The sequence below is a fragment of the Macaca fascicularis genome, chromosome 6 (assembly GCF_037993035.2).
Source record: "Macaca fascicularis isolate 582-1 chromosome 6, T2T-MFA8v1.1".
NCBI classification, from domain to species: Eukaryota; Metazoa; Chordata; class Mammalia; order Primates; family Cercopithecidae; genus Macaca; species Macaca fascicularis.
Genome location: NC_088380.1, coordinates 168,050,011 through 168,063,918, shown reverse-complemented (window position 1 = coordinate 168,063,918; position 13,908 = coordinate 168,050,011). Strand labels below are relative to the sequence as shown.

Genomic DNA, 13,908 nt, shown 5'->3' with positions numbered 1-13,908 from the left:
CTTTTATAACATTTATTCAGCTTTGTTTCCAAATCATATAAACTTTTACAATTCATTTTAATAATATATTTGTTTAGTATTTCCTCTAAGCAAAATGATACCATAAAGTAAACATGCAGAGTGTCTGATCAGTAGGCAGAGATTAATTGGTCAATTATTATGTTCCAGCGTATTTTATAGCTTTTATTTCTCAAAAGATTTTAGATTTGAATTTATAATACATGGCCATTAAACCACAGTTGAAAGTTAATTGTTAATATATAATCTTAGCAACATTCTTTTTTACCTTCTGCATAATTCATGAAGCTTAGAGCATTGTATCTTCCAATTAAGTGTTTGGTTATATGCCTTGTTTCCATATATCATCAGAGCCTATCACTGGCCATTTTTTTCCTTATAATTTCAGAAACTTTACTGGTAATTGGTATATCTTGATTATCCACCAAAATAAATATACTCTCTTGTTAATAAAAACTTGTTCCGTCTAGGTTTTATTATCTGTAGCATTTGAGGCCTCTTAAAAATAAGGCATACAAATCTTCCCTTCTTAACACAAGAAAGAACGTTATATAATAATTTAATGTTTGGAAATCATGATATCTATTTATCCTTTGCTTCTAGCTTTGCAAGAAGAAATTATCCAAGAGAGATGAATTGACTATCTGCATAGCCAACTAATTGTACTCCTGAGGCCCAGAATTCAATTGAGCACAGTCAGCTGCAGGCTTGTTGCTTCCTCTCTAATCCTATCCTCTTCCCTTTCCTCTTCTCAGTCCTCCCCAACAACGGTGGATCTGACTGTTATGCTCCTACTTTTGAATTCCTTCTTATTCTGAATACTGTGGTTACTTTGATGAGTCACATAGGTCCTCCTGCATTTGTATTCTTCAGCACTATTTCTTTACCCTGTTTATATGGACATCACAAATTTAAGGTGACATCTCATAACGGGGAGTTTTAAGAAACATCAATTAGATGAAATTGTACCCCAAAAAATGCCTGACATAAATGGCAAGTACTTGATAGTTACCCACTATTTTTAGTTCTGGTTTTATTATTAATTCATCTATAATTAGGCTACTTTTGTGAGCACAATTCAGTAATTAGTTTCCTAACACTGTTGCATGCCTAGCACAGTTTAATTTGTATGTGTTCATATCAAGACTATAAATTCTTCAAAAGGTGCCATGTCTTCGATTTCTCTGCACACCCTAAGAAGAACTAATGAAAATGATACTAGCAACAGTCTGTTATATAATTACATCATTACAGCAATCCTCTAGGGTTGGATTATTATATCATTTAATAAATGGAGAAACTGAACCTCAAATAGCTTTAGTGGTAGAGTCTCAATTCAGACTCTGGTAATGTAATCGCAAAGGAAGCTCTCTTTACCACTATTATAAATCCCTTAAGCGCCGATCATAGTGCCTTGCCTAGTAAGCACCTGTAAAGCTTCTTTGTTCTGATTGTCTTTTGGATTCTTCTCCCTTGCAGATGGACCCCCATGAGAACATCTTACTGAGCACTCTCGAGATAAAAAATGAAATGGCCACATCTGAGGCTGTGATGGGACTTGGAGACCCCAGAAGCACAATGCTAGCCTATGATGCCTCCAGCATCCAGTACCGGAAAGCCGGGTTGCCCAGACATAGTTTTGGCCGAAATGCTCTGGAACGACATGTGGCACAAAAGAAAAGTCGCCTGAGGAGACGCGCCTCCCAACTGAAAATCACCATCCCTGACTTGACTGATGTCAATGCCATAGATCGGTGGTCCCGCATATTCTTCCCAGTGGTTTTTTCCTTCTTCAACATCGTCTATTGGCTTTATTATGTGAACTAAAACATGGCCTCCCACTGGAAGCAAGGACTAGATTCCTCCTCAAACCAGTTGTACAGCCTGATGTAGGACTTGGAAAACACATCAATCCAGGACAAAAGTGATGCTAAAATACCTTAGTTGCTGGCCTATCCTGTGGTCCATTTCATACCATTTGGGTTGCTTCTGCTAAGTAACGAATACACTAAGGTCCTTGTGGTTTTCCAGTTAAAACGCAAGTGATTTGTACACATGGTGGCAAGACAGCCTGAGTGCTCCATGTTGTCTGTTTAGTGTGCAGCCTACTCAGAGGGGAATAATTTGGAAGATATTCTTAGAAGACTCAATAGCATTGTCAGTCATTTGGTCATAACCAGATACTCCTCATCTTCCTTTTTAAGGTTGGCATGCTGTTGAGATGGCATTGTGCTTATGAAACATTATCTGTAATGCCATGCAAACACATTACTTGAAGATGATCTATGCTTTTCTTACTAAGATGACAATGGTGTCATGGGAAGGTTATTCCCACCGGTTTCTAAAAGATTCTGTTGTGATTGGAGCAGGCTAGGGGAATCAAGATAGAGACTCAGGAAACTGATTTGGCCAGTCTCTTAGCTTGAGCACAGAGGATCAACTATGACGTCTTTCATTTTGGCATTTAGAGATGAGGAGACTTCTGAACATTATCGTGCATGGTGGCCGAGGAAATTTTTGCTGAACAGCTATTTCCTAGGTGGTTAAAGTAAGAGTTAACAGCACAGAGCAGAGTAGAAAATCAGAAATGACGGTTGTAACAAAAATCAAGCAAGCAAGCAAGCATGACCCTTATCAGTTCCACACAGCATCTGGTCTACACGTACTGTGTCTAGTGGCAAAGGGTGAGTAAGAGAGATTGTTTTTCCAACATCACAAGCTTTTGACAGCATACCTAAAGAGATTTTTATAGTTTAATCAAAGATAACCATGAAATACAAAAGTTAGAGAAATGAGAATTGTCTTAGATACTCAGGTTAGATTCAGAGTCATTCAAATATACAAATACAGAGCACAAACTAGCAAACAGATTGTCTTTCTCAGAAGAAGTTGGCTGTCCCTGCAATTTTTGTCCCTGAAATTTTATTTCTGAATATAATAGGGTATTTCAAGAGAAGGATTTGTTCATTGCTTTAAAGGATTCATGGTCCTCTCCAGCTTTCTTTTTTTTTTTGCTTCCAAAATTCTGATTATATTCTTAGGAGACTGGCAAAGTAAGGCTTTGGAGAGATTGAGTGAACTATATTTTCTTATGTGCAATGAAATTCACCATTGTATTTTTCAGCGCAAATAATGTTTCAAAGAGTATGAACACACAGAGAGTTAACTTGTGGGTTCATTTGTTTTGGGCTTGATTTTCTTAAGAGTGCTTTCATTGTATATGTTGCAATCTGCTTAATCAAGGAAAATATGAAAACTAGTGGAAAATAACAACAAAGCCACACAAACAGGATAAATGATATGAGCCTCAGGTGATATTGCAGAAAAATATATAACTGTTAATCAGGCAGGCATGATGTATTTTTTTTCTATTTTTAAATTATGCCATTGTGCTTCTTTCTACAGTAATTGGACATATGCATTCATATGTTAGACAAGAAAGGGAATAAGCTAATATGTCTTCCTTCTGTCAATATGAGGCTCTTGTTTTGCTTTTCATATAGAAAATAGTGAATTGCTAAATTTTCCTTAAAGTTTAATTTGATTGAACTTTTTATTGGAGGATGACTTTGCTATTTCTATTTTTAAAACAAAGAAACCTCTTCTTTTTAGAGTAACATCCCTAATTGTGCATAGCAGCCAGTATCCTCCTGTAGATAATGTATGTTTTCTTGGTTTCTTGTTTCCTTCGTGATTCAGCAACTTGGAATATGATGGAGTACTATTGCCCTTGCATTCCAGCTGTCCAAGAACAACAACAAACCTTTATCCTTCAGATTTCTGAATTTGCCCCAAAATGGGAGGGTATTTTTTTCCACCCATGTAGGAAACCTTGGCCCTTCTGTTTTGATTACAGAATCTTGAGCACCTCTGAATATCATCTCTGGGCAGAATCTGACCAATATTCTTCGTATAGGCTCAGAGTAGAGATTCCTCGTGTTTCTCCAGGGACATACTTTCTCCTAGGCAATCATTTTGGGGCATCACACTAAGTAAAGTGCCTACCCCTTGTCAACAGGGGGTAAAGTTTGACTAAAAAACATCAGGAAGGAACATATTGATAACTCAGGGGCACAACTCCAAAATGCCATTCTGAAAAGGCTCTTCTAGAGTCAACTCAGAGCCCAAGTGTACAAGTGGGCTCCTATGTGCAATCACTATACAAGCCATAAAAATCTTTGATATTGCCATTTATGATTACAACAAAATTTTAGATGTCCAAGGAAGTCAACAGAACAATCCAGATCAAAGTGCATCTTTGCAGCTTGAGCCTCAAAAGCATAAAAACAGGAATTCATTTCTGCTCTCAGTGATACAAGAAATGAGGCAAAGGAAAAAAGATGGGACCTTAGAGGCAATGCCCTAGAGTAAAAAGCGTACATTGGCACTCAGTAACCACAGAGATAGAAACAACTGACTCATCCTCTCCAGAAATAACAGTAGATGTAGAATTTATTCTTCAATATATGTTTCGTTGAATTGAAATGCAGTCATCAAATGCGAGGAGGGGTGCTAGACCTGATAAATCTAGGAAGACCAGTCAGCTTGGTAGCCACTTGTTAAGCTAAAGGACCACAAAGGTGTGTTTAGTAGTTCTGATACGGGATTACTATCAGTTTATACATATGTATAGATTTTCTTTTAATTATAAACAGCCAGATAGCCAGCAATTAAGGTGTTTTTTCATCTTTGTGAAATTCATGGACAAATTCTGACTCTAAAATGCACAGTCTACATGAAATCTTTGATCACAATCTGTATATATATATATATTGTACATGACTGCTAGTAGGTATGAAATGCATTTCAGAATTGAAAACTCATGCAACATAACCATGTGTTTGCATAAGGAATGTTAAAATTCTTTCTACTGCAATTTATTAACAGGGGAAAAGATTCAAGCAGTGCCATCTAGACCTTTTCTCTTCTCATTTCTTCAAAAGCAGTGCTAAGTAAAATAATAATAATAAAAATGGTTTATGAACCAAAAGACTTTACATTCTAGCATTAGGAACACACACAAAAAAATCTGTCAGCTTACAAAAGCACAACACATAAAGAAAGAGCAGTGGAATGCGTAATGGGGAAATGAATCGTGTTTATTTAAAGCAAGACCTGCATTAAATTGGCAACTAAGATAATTTCCATCTTCTATAGGTAACTGTGTTCCAGTTTAATGATTACCTTCATACTCAACAAGAAAAATGGCAAAGCAACATCAACAAAACAGGTCTTACAACATATCTACGTGTATATATGTGTATATATAGATCCATATAAACATACATACATATATATGCATTCATATGTTGGAAAACACAAGGAATAAGCTAATATGTTTTGTTTCCTTCATTAAAGCAGTATATGAGTATTTTTAATTTGGCAAACAAAAATCGACATACTGAAATAAGTAACACAGGGTACTAAGCATTTCTCTATCAGCAAATCAATGCCTACAGTTTTTATGAACCATTGCACAGTTTAACTCCACGATAGTACTGTACCCCAGAACATCAGAAGTTAAGTAGTTGTCACATTGCTTATCCAATTGCTCTCTTTTTTAAGGAAACAAATAACATTGTCCATTGGTGATTCAAAAACAAACATGTCTTAAGAAAGTGAAAAATGATAAAAATTCCTCCAAAGAGGAAGAAAAAAAACTAAACCCCACCATGTTGGTTAGGGCAAAATACTAAGTATTCACAACTGTAGCAATCATGCCATTTGGCTAAATGTACAGAGTACATGTAATGTGAGCAACCATAACTTTCACTGAGCGTGTGTAAATATTAAAACAGATTTCTTAAATATTTTTAACTTCTAATTTGTATTTTATGGTAAGGCAATGTGCTAATTCTGTTTATGGCTTAAGTTGATGTGTTATAATATGTAAATAATTAAACATGCTGTAAATGAATAGTCAATAGATACAAACAATTGTTTAGTTTTTTTCTTAATTTTTATTTATTTTTTACTAAGTACGGTTACTGCAGTGCCCCCAGCAGAGTAATTTAAACACCCTTTTGCATAATGGTTTGGGAATCCCAGACAGAAGGGTTTCAATTTGCTATCACACACACAGTCACACACAGTCACACACACACACTCAAACACACATAATCTTTTGCTTATGCACTCTGTCTCTCTCCCCGTCTATGGGAAACACTCTACTGTTTATGTAGTCAATGTAACAAACAAGAGATAGCCTTTGAAATGGCAATTGGGAAAAGCAAAAATGATCATTGATTACTTCATAGAGTTTTTTATATGTCAGAGTTCAAGAAACCAAAGTTTGCAACTTAAATCTCAGTTTTCAAAGAGTAGAAGTTTGTATAGATGGCACTACAGAAAATAAAAAAGTTTATTCACACCAGCTCCAGAAATGTGTTACAGACAATACATACTAGAAGACTTTTTTTTTAATAATAGTATTTTGTCCTTAGGTAGTGTTGTTCGTTTCAACCAAAGACTCCAGAATTATTGAAAAACAAAAAAAAGAAAGAAAAAATATGAGATAATGGGGGGAAAAAGGACACTGCTTCACACCAAAGGTTTAAAAAATGTATTTTCCAAATGCACTAGGAACATTGTAAAAAACAGAAAGGAGTGAACAGAATGCTAATGAAGATCCTGCCCTAAAGAAATCCATTCAAAAAAGAAAGAAAGAAAGAAAGAAAAAGCAGGACTCTTAAAAAGCTATTAAGTTTTTCGAAGTTGAAGTAGAATATTTCTGTGGATATATTCAAAATTCTGACATCAAATTTTAATTTGTTTAAATAAGTTTTATTTGTGGTGAAGATCAATTGATTCAAATGATGAAAAACAAAACTGTATGTCCTTTGAGTTCCCAAACCAAATGTCACTGCCCTGTCACATCCTCTAATCTGATGCCCGTGTGTGTCGTTGAGCCATTTGAAGCAAGTTGACAGTTCCATCAGTTTGTTTTTTTCTTTTTTTTTTTTGGTTGTATAATTTAAGTTCAACCATGGTCATTTTAAACATAATTAAACAAAGTTGCCTATAGTTTAATTTAAATCTCACAACATTTTTAATTTATTTTGCATGGGTGTTTAAATAGTTCTGTTATGAGTATTGTCCCTGCACAGTTCTAAATTGTCCTTTTATAAAAAAAAAAAAAGGTGGTATTCTAGTTTCTTCACAATGTAGTGATTATCAGCCTTACTAATTACCTTGTAGCCTTTCTTAATATGCACATAATGCACATTTTCCAATGGCTAGAAAAATGCAAAACACAGTGGATATCATTGCATCTATTTTCATGTCTTTCTAAAAACAAGACTACTAAAATCTCTGGGATACATGAGATAGTTAAAAAATGAGGATTATAAATGAATAGCACATAAGAATTATTTTCTTGAATTTAAACTTATTGCAGCCAGTTTCAGCATGTAAATATATAATAATGTTGGCTAGTGTGTAATTCTTGAACTAAGAAATATAAATAAAAATAAAAAGAGTGTGTGTGTGGTTTTATTGTGTTCAGAATATTTCTTGTTTGAACTGTTAGTATGAGTTATATTGTAGAATGATGGCTTTTGTGAAATGCAATAAGAAGCCTGGGAACTTGGGACCTACTGTCAGGCAAACTTGAATTTGAGCATTGATTTGCCAGTTCCAAGGCATAATTGTGTAGTGACAACCTGCCTCTCAGTTTTCTTATCCATAAAGCAAAGACATGATTTTATCTTTTTCACAGGGTAGTTGTGAAGGTGAAATGAAATAACCCCAAAGAAGACCTTAGCACAGTACTAGCTATGTGGTGAGTGGTCTACAAAGAGTAGATGCTATTGTATTTTATTATCATCATTCCAGAAGATCCTGCATATATCTCACAAATGCTATTATCAGATCTAAAACTTCACCAAAATTAGTAAATATTCCCTAAGTTTAGATATTTTACGTTAAGGATAACTCGTTAAAAATTTGGCTTTAATCATGAAAACAAAGGATAAACATGAGGTGTTCATTTATTTAACATTCAACATATATTTGCTGAAGACATTAGGTAATCACTTCTTAAAAATTGTCATTTAATTCTTACCATATTCCTGAAAGTACAAGAAACTTGAGCTCGGGAAGAATAAGTCCCTTTCCCACAAGAGAGAAAGAGCCTGGATTTCTACCTAGGCTGGACTCCCCCCATCATTAAAACTGGGGAACAGGTTTATCCAATTCTCATTCTTTTAGGAGAAACATTTCCCAAAAGACATGTGCCAAGAGGCTGCCATCTGCCAGAGTGTGCGCTAATACTGGAAAAACAGTGGCGAACACAAAAGTCCCTGCTCTCTTGAATTATGTGGCACCTCTCAAAAGCAGGGAAACTCTCCTGACTCCAGCGAATCATTTGGTGACAAACCTAGTGTTTTTCACTCCTAGTGACTTTGGAATGCCCAAACAGCACGTTGGTAGTCTCTGCTAACTTGAGAGAGAGCCCTATCAGAACACGATTGTCCAATAAAGTCACCGACTAAGAAGAGTTATGGTCGAGGAGTAGTATAAGCTACATAAAAGACCCACCTCTAAAATGGGTAAGACTCAGTTCTCAGGTTATGTTGTAAATGGTAAAACCTAGGAATATTAAATTCCTACATCTGTGCTTGACATCCCACATGGTAAGTTTCAGTATTTCTTTTCAGCAGAGAGAATACATGTAAGCTCACATACATGCACGTGCTCATGTAATTGGTGGTGGTGTGTTGGGGTGTTAGTGTGTTTGCATGTGAGTGTGCCTATGAGCCTATGTAGGCAGGGGAAGATGGGAGGACTAGTAGGAAATGTTACCAGTGATGGGGTTCACAGTTTACAATTTACCTCAGAAAGGGAAAGTCACCAGATATTGTCCCCCCAAAAAACTGGCCAGTTGGTGTTGGGATAATTTCACCCTCCATATCCAAAAGCTATACTTTCTTAAAGTGGACCCTTTAGATACCCTTGCTCTGTTCTGAAACTTGTTCTAATTCTGAAATGTTACATGCCATTTGTCATGCAGAATATTTCTTTGAGCCATGAAACTCACCTCCCAGAATAATACCAGTTTAATGGAGAAAATTTTCATAAATTCATGAATGTTCCCTAAAATCTCTGCGACAGAGCAATAGCCAATGTTCAAATCCTCTCTCATCCTCTACAGCATAGCACCGCCATCCCACTACGTGGATTAGAACCAAGAATAATCTTGGGATGACAAGTCCCAAAACAATTGGCCCTTTTATCAGTGTATTGATTTGTGTGTGTTCTAGTCTTTTCTCCTCTTTTGTTTCAAATAAGCTAGCTAGGTCATTAGTATTGATTATGTATTTGTTTTTGCACTTCAGAAATTTTAATGGGAAAGAAAAGAGAAGCCGCTGAGACATGCAGATGAAGCTTAGCACTCAGGAAAGTGCAAGGATAAGGGTAAGAGTGAAAGGAGAAGGGGAGCAGTTTCTCAGAGACTGGGACGGGGAAGAAGGACAGCAGGGCTCCATAGCAGTAGAGACATGCAATCTCTTCAATGGTAGAGACCGGGGGAATGGCAGGCCTCAGAGCAGATGGCACAGTGACATTTAGTATGCCAGGCCCTGGGCACTGCCCCAGGCATACTGCTAAAGCAGCAGAGTCCTGGGAACACAGGGCAAGAATCAGACAGGCTGGGACACCTCAGCAGAAAGGAAATCTGGCATTTCCTACACAGCTGAAGTGAGGCTCATCACTACACTTCCATCTGGGACCTTGTGTGTCCCTGGTCTTTCCACCCCAGGAAGTGATATGAGAAACAACAAGATGAATTTGATATCAGAATTTAATATGCTATTCCTAGAAATAGATATCCAAGAGTGTAGAGATAATGGCTCCAGTTCTGAAAGGTAGAAGGCTAATGAGACCCAAAATGTGAGTAGAGGATTAACATAGCCCATTATCCTATGTCTTGCAAACCCAAATGCATACAGGGGGCTTAGTAGGAATTGTAATCAAGTAATAAAGGTCTGATGTCATACAATAGGGCGTGGGGGGAACCATAGAGAACTGGCATGACATGCTCTAAAGACCCAGCCACTGTTGAGCCCTAGCTGATTGTTGCCTTGAGGAGTTGCGAGCTCAGTGTTGTCAGATGCATCTTCAAATACAAAAAAAAAAAAAAAAACCCAAAACATTGAAAACACTTTCCAGACAGGTACAGAATGGTCAGAGAGATGCTGGCAAATCAAGTTTTCCTGTGCCCAGAGTTCTACGTGGATGTTTCTATAGCTGTCAGCCTCAAGCTGGAGTTGAGGAGGGAGTATGTTAGGAACTCCCTGAGAGTTTATGTTGACTGAACAAACTTTTATACCGTTTTAACTGGAGCAATGTCCCTTTCCTGGTGGTTGACATCTTGCAAATGTAAAAAAGGAAAACAGGGCTTTTTTGTGTGTTCTTGAAAGACAAGAAAGCGATAGAAACATGTTAGTATAAATGGGTACAGAAAATTGCAAGCGTACATTTTAGCAGCGTGAACTGTTAACAAAAAGTATGTTTGGCTTTTCGAAGGCTCACTCTGCATCGACAGAGTGTCTCTGTCCTCTGCATCGGCAGCCCCTTACCCTCCCAACGTTTCCTGGACTCACCCTGCATTGAAGTGGGCCTGACCGAGACTAACAGACAAAGCCCTCAGAAGAGGGATTTTAGTGAGAAGCTAAGGGTTACAAAGGGGTCAGGAATGGCTGGAAGAGCCTTGGAGAGAGACAAAGGGTGGGCAGGGATTCAGAACTCAAGAGGAGACTCGGGGAGCCCTGTCTTCACTACATTAACAACTCCGGTGATGGAGAATGGGACAAAAATGAAGTGAGCAATAGAAGATGCTAACGCATTTCCACCACCCTGAGACTCAATGTAGATTGGAGTTTAGTCATGAACCTGAAGTGCAGAACTAATAGAAGGTTATCCAGAAATTTTGGGATAAATCAGCAGTGAGGGAAGGAAGGCGTGTACAAATATGAAGAAGAAATTGACTCTAATTATAATAATATATGTGTACAGCTGATAAAGAAAACAGTTTGAAAATTGCTAGTCTGCGGTGACTGGCTGAGGAACCTGATCTCCCCCACTGGTGTCCCTGGAGAAGACCAGGGAAAGAAGGAGAAAGAAAGCAAAGTAGGGAAGAAAGAAAGAAAAGGAAGAGGAAAAGATGAAATTTACAAACATTTTCAGCGCCTGACCACCCCCCAGCGTGAGCTGTGAATTTAATTCACACGCTAGAGCAAGGTGTGAATTATTGCCATATCTCTACTGCAGAGGACACAAAATGCCAACCACAGGCATTGCATGCCCCAGAGGGCTAGCTCTAAGTCTCAGGCACTTCACCCCTTTACTTGACTGCTACCCAACAGATTACTCACTCCTGTTTAGCTTCTGGGGATACGGCACCTGTGAGAGTAAAATTAGAAATGAGGCTAAATCTTTAAGAGAAAAAAAAAAAAAAAAAAAGAAGTGTTTATTTCCAAACTGCTATTTTATGTTTACGGTTTTAGATTTTTTAAGTTATTCTGAAAAGCTGAGAACTGCCAAAGTCTAGATATGTTGGTGCTTCCCTTAATTTATTTGGGTGACAGGAGAGGGTCGTTGAAATAAACCAAGTGATTAACTTAAATATATCTTCTACAAATTTTTGAAAGTCAACTTTAATGCTTGCTTTATCTCTTTTTGCATATGGCTATTGCCATGTCCTCATTTAAATCAATTTTGAATTTATAAATGCAATACTTCTCAATGTGGAAGATTATGTTTTATTTCTACACCCCCAAACTAAGCCTTGAATATACTTAAGACAACACAGAGAGAGAAAGCAGGCTTCTCCCATCGTCTGGACAACTAGACATGAGGAAGCTGAAGTTTCCCAAGGAAGCAAGTGCTTTTGCGAACTTGCACGCTAATAAATCCCTCCCAAAAGTTGTGTGAGATCTCTGTCAGGGACATGTCACAGTTCTGGGTACACAGGAGAGGCCCAGGATAGAGGTCACAGTTCCCATTCTCTGAGTAAACCAAACCGGACTGAAAAAAAAAAAAAAAAAAAAAAGGAAGGGTTCTCCCCATGCCTCATTCTCTTTACGAGCTTAAGAACACCCTCGGAGGGATCAAAGCTCCATTCAAGGTTGGCGACCTTTCCGAAGTGGCTTGCCAAATATTTATTTATTCATTTTAATTTCTCATTCCACTTGCCAGGAATTCATTTGAACATTTAGAGAATCTCTCACTCTATATAAAACAAAACTATCGATGCATACAAAGTACACAATGATTAGTAAATTTTAAAAAAACTTTTAAATGTTTAAGAAGCTTCCTCTAAAATTAAATCATATGGGGGATCTTGCCAACTTGAAGGGAGCTTTTTGCATTCCGGCTTTGGCAGATACTAGGGACGTTGGCTCCTGGGTACAGTTCTTGTTCCAGGAGTAGTCTTGGAGCACTGGGACAGCCACTTTGAAATTCCTGGTTTGCAGTGGACAGGGAAAGGCAAATTCTAGAGGAGTTTTCCAAGCCCATACAGCACATGCAGGGCACATGTGGGCTCTCTGGCTTTCAATGTCTCTTTCCAGGATGTATTAGTCAGGGCTCTCCAGAGAAATAGAACCAGCATGATGTGTGCATATTTAGAGACACACTTATTATAAAGAATTTACTTACGTGATTATGGAAGATGGCAAGTCCAAAATCTTCAGGGTAGACCAGCAGGCTAGGGACGCAGGAAAAAGTCATCATCCCAGTTTGAAAGCCATCTGCTGGCAGAGTTTCTTCTTGCTCTGAGGCAATCTCTTATTGTATTCAGGCCTTCAACTGATTGGATGTGGCCCACTTACATTATGGATGGCGATCTACGTTGCTCAAAGTCCACCAATTTAAATGTAAACTCACCCAAAAAAACACCCTTACAGAGACATTCAAAATAATATTTTGCCACATATCTATGTAATACTAAAAAAAAAAAAAAAAGAATATGCTATTTCATAATGGCTGCTTTTGCTCATAGAATCAATCTTGTTAGCAATTTCTGAGTCTTGCTCCTACTTCATGGGTTGCCCCTTTTCAGGGTCCTTGACTGATTCCTCATCTGCTCCTCAACCTCTTCATGTTGGAATGCCTCAAATTTACATTTTCATTCCACATCTCCCTCCTAAACTCAAAGCACCTTCTTGAGATTCTATTTTAACCATCTAGTGGACATCCCAGACACAAAATATTTAAACCTGATCTTTCTTCCAAACTTGATGGCAACTTTATTTTCTCCTGCCAAGAACCTTGTAGTCCTATTTTATTCCTCTTTTCCTCTCAACTTGCATCTAATCCATCAGAAAATCATAGTGGCCATTCTTTCAAAATATAACCAAAATCTGACCACTTTTCACTCCCTTCTCTATTACCTCCCTGTTTGAGTCACCACTATCTTTCCCCAGATTATTTCAATAGCCTCCTAGTTAGTCTCCCCGCTGCTGTTCTTGCCTCCCTACAGAATGTTTTCAACATAGCAGCAGAGTAATCCGTCAGATCACATAATGGCTCTGCTCAAAACACTCTAATGGCTCCTCATTTCAATCAGAGTAAAAGACAACTTTCTTACAACGTTCTGAAAGTCTATAGGCGGCCTGGTTCCCCTCACTGGCCCCCTGATGCTGACTCCCCCGACTCTGAGCTCCAGTCACCCTGGCCTCATTGTTTAGCTCAACAAGCCAGACACGCTCCTACCAGGGCTTTCACTCTGCTCCCTCTGTTTGGACCCATCTCCCCAGAATCTGCTTAGTTCCCTCACCCTCTTCAAAACTTTCAAAGAGCCCCATCCTTACCACCTTATTTGGTTTTGTTACCAACCCTCTACTCCCTAACTACACCACCCTCAGTATTTGCCTCCTTCTCTGTTCTACT

At 37.9% G+C, this 13,908-nt stretch overlaps 1 protein-coding gene across 2 annotated transcripts in view; it reads left to right on the top strand.

Moving 5' to 3' along the window:
• Positions 1-7,498, top strand: part of GABRB2 (gamma-aminobutyric acid type A receptor subunit beta2) — a 263,966-nt gene extending 256,468 nt beyond the window's left edge. For both annotated transcript variants that reach the window (XM_005558446.5, XM_005558444.5), the window contains one exon: positions 1,498-7,498. In XM_005558446.5, coding sequence (XP_005558503.1) covers positions 1,498-1,845 — 348 coding nt within the window. In that variant the 3' untranslated portion in view covers positions 1,846-7,498. The remainder of the gene's footprint in view (positions 1-1,497) is intronic.
• Positions 7,499-13,908: the final 6,410 nt, after the last annotated feature.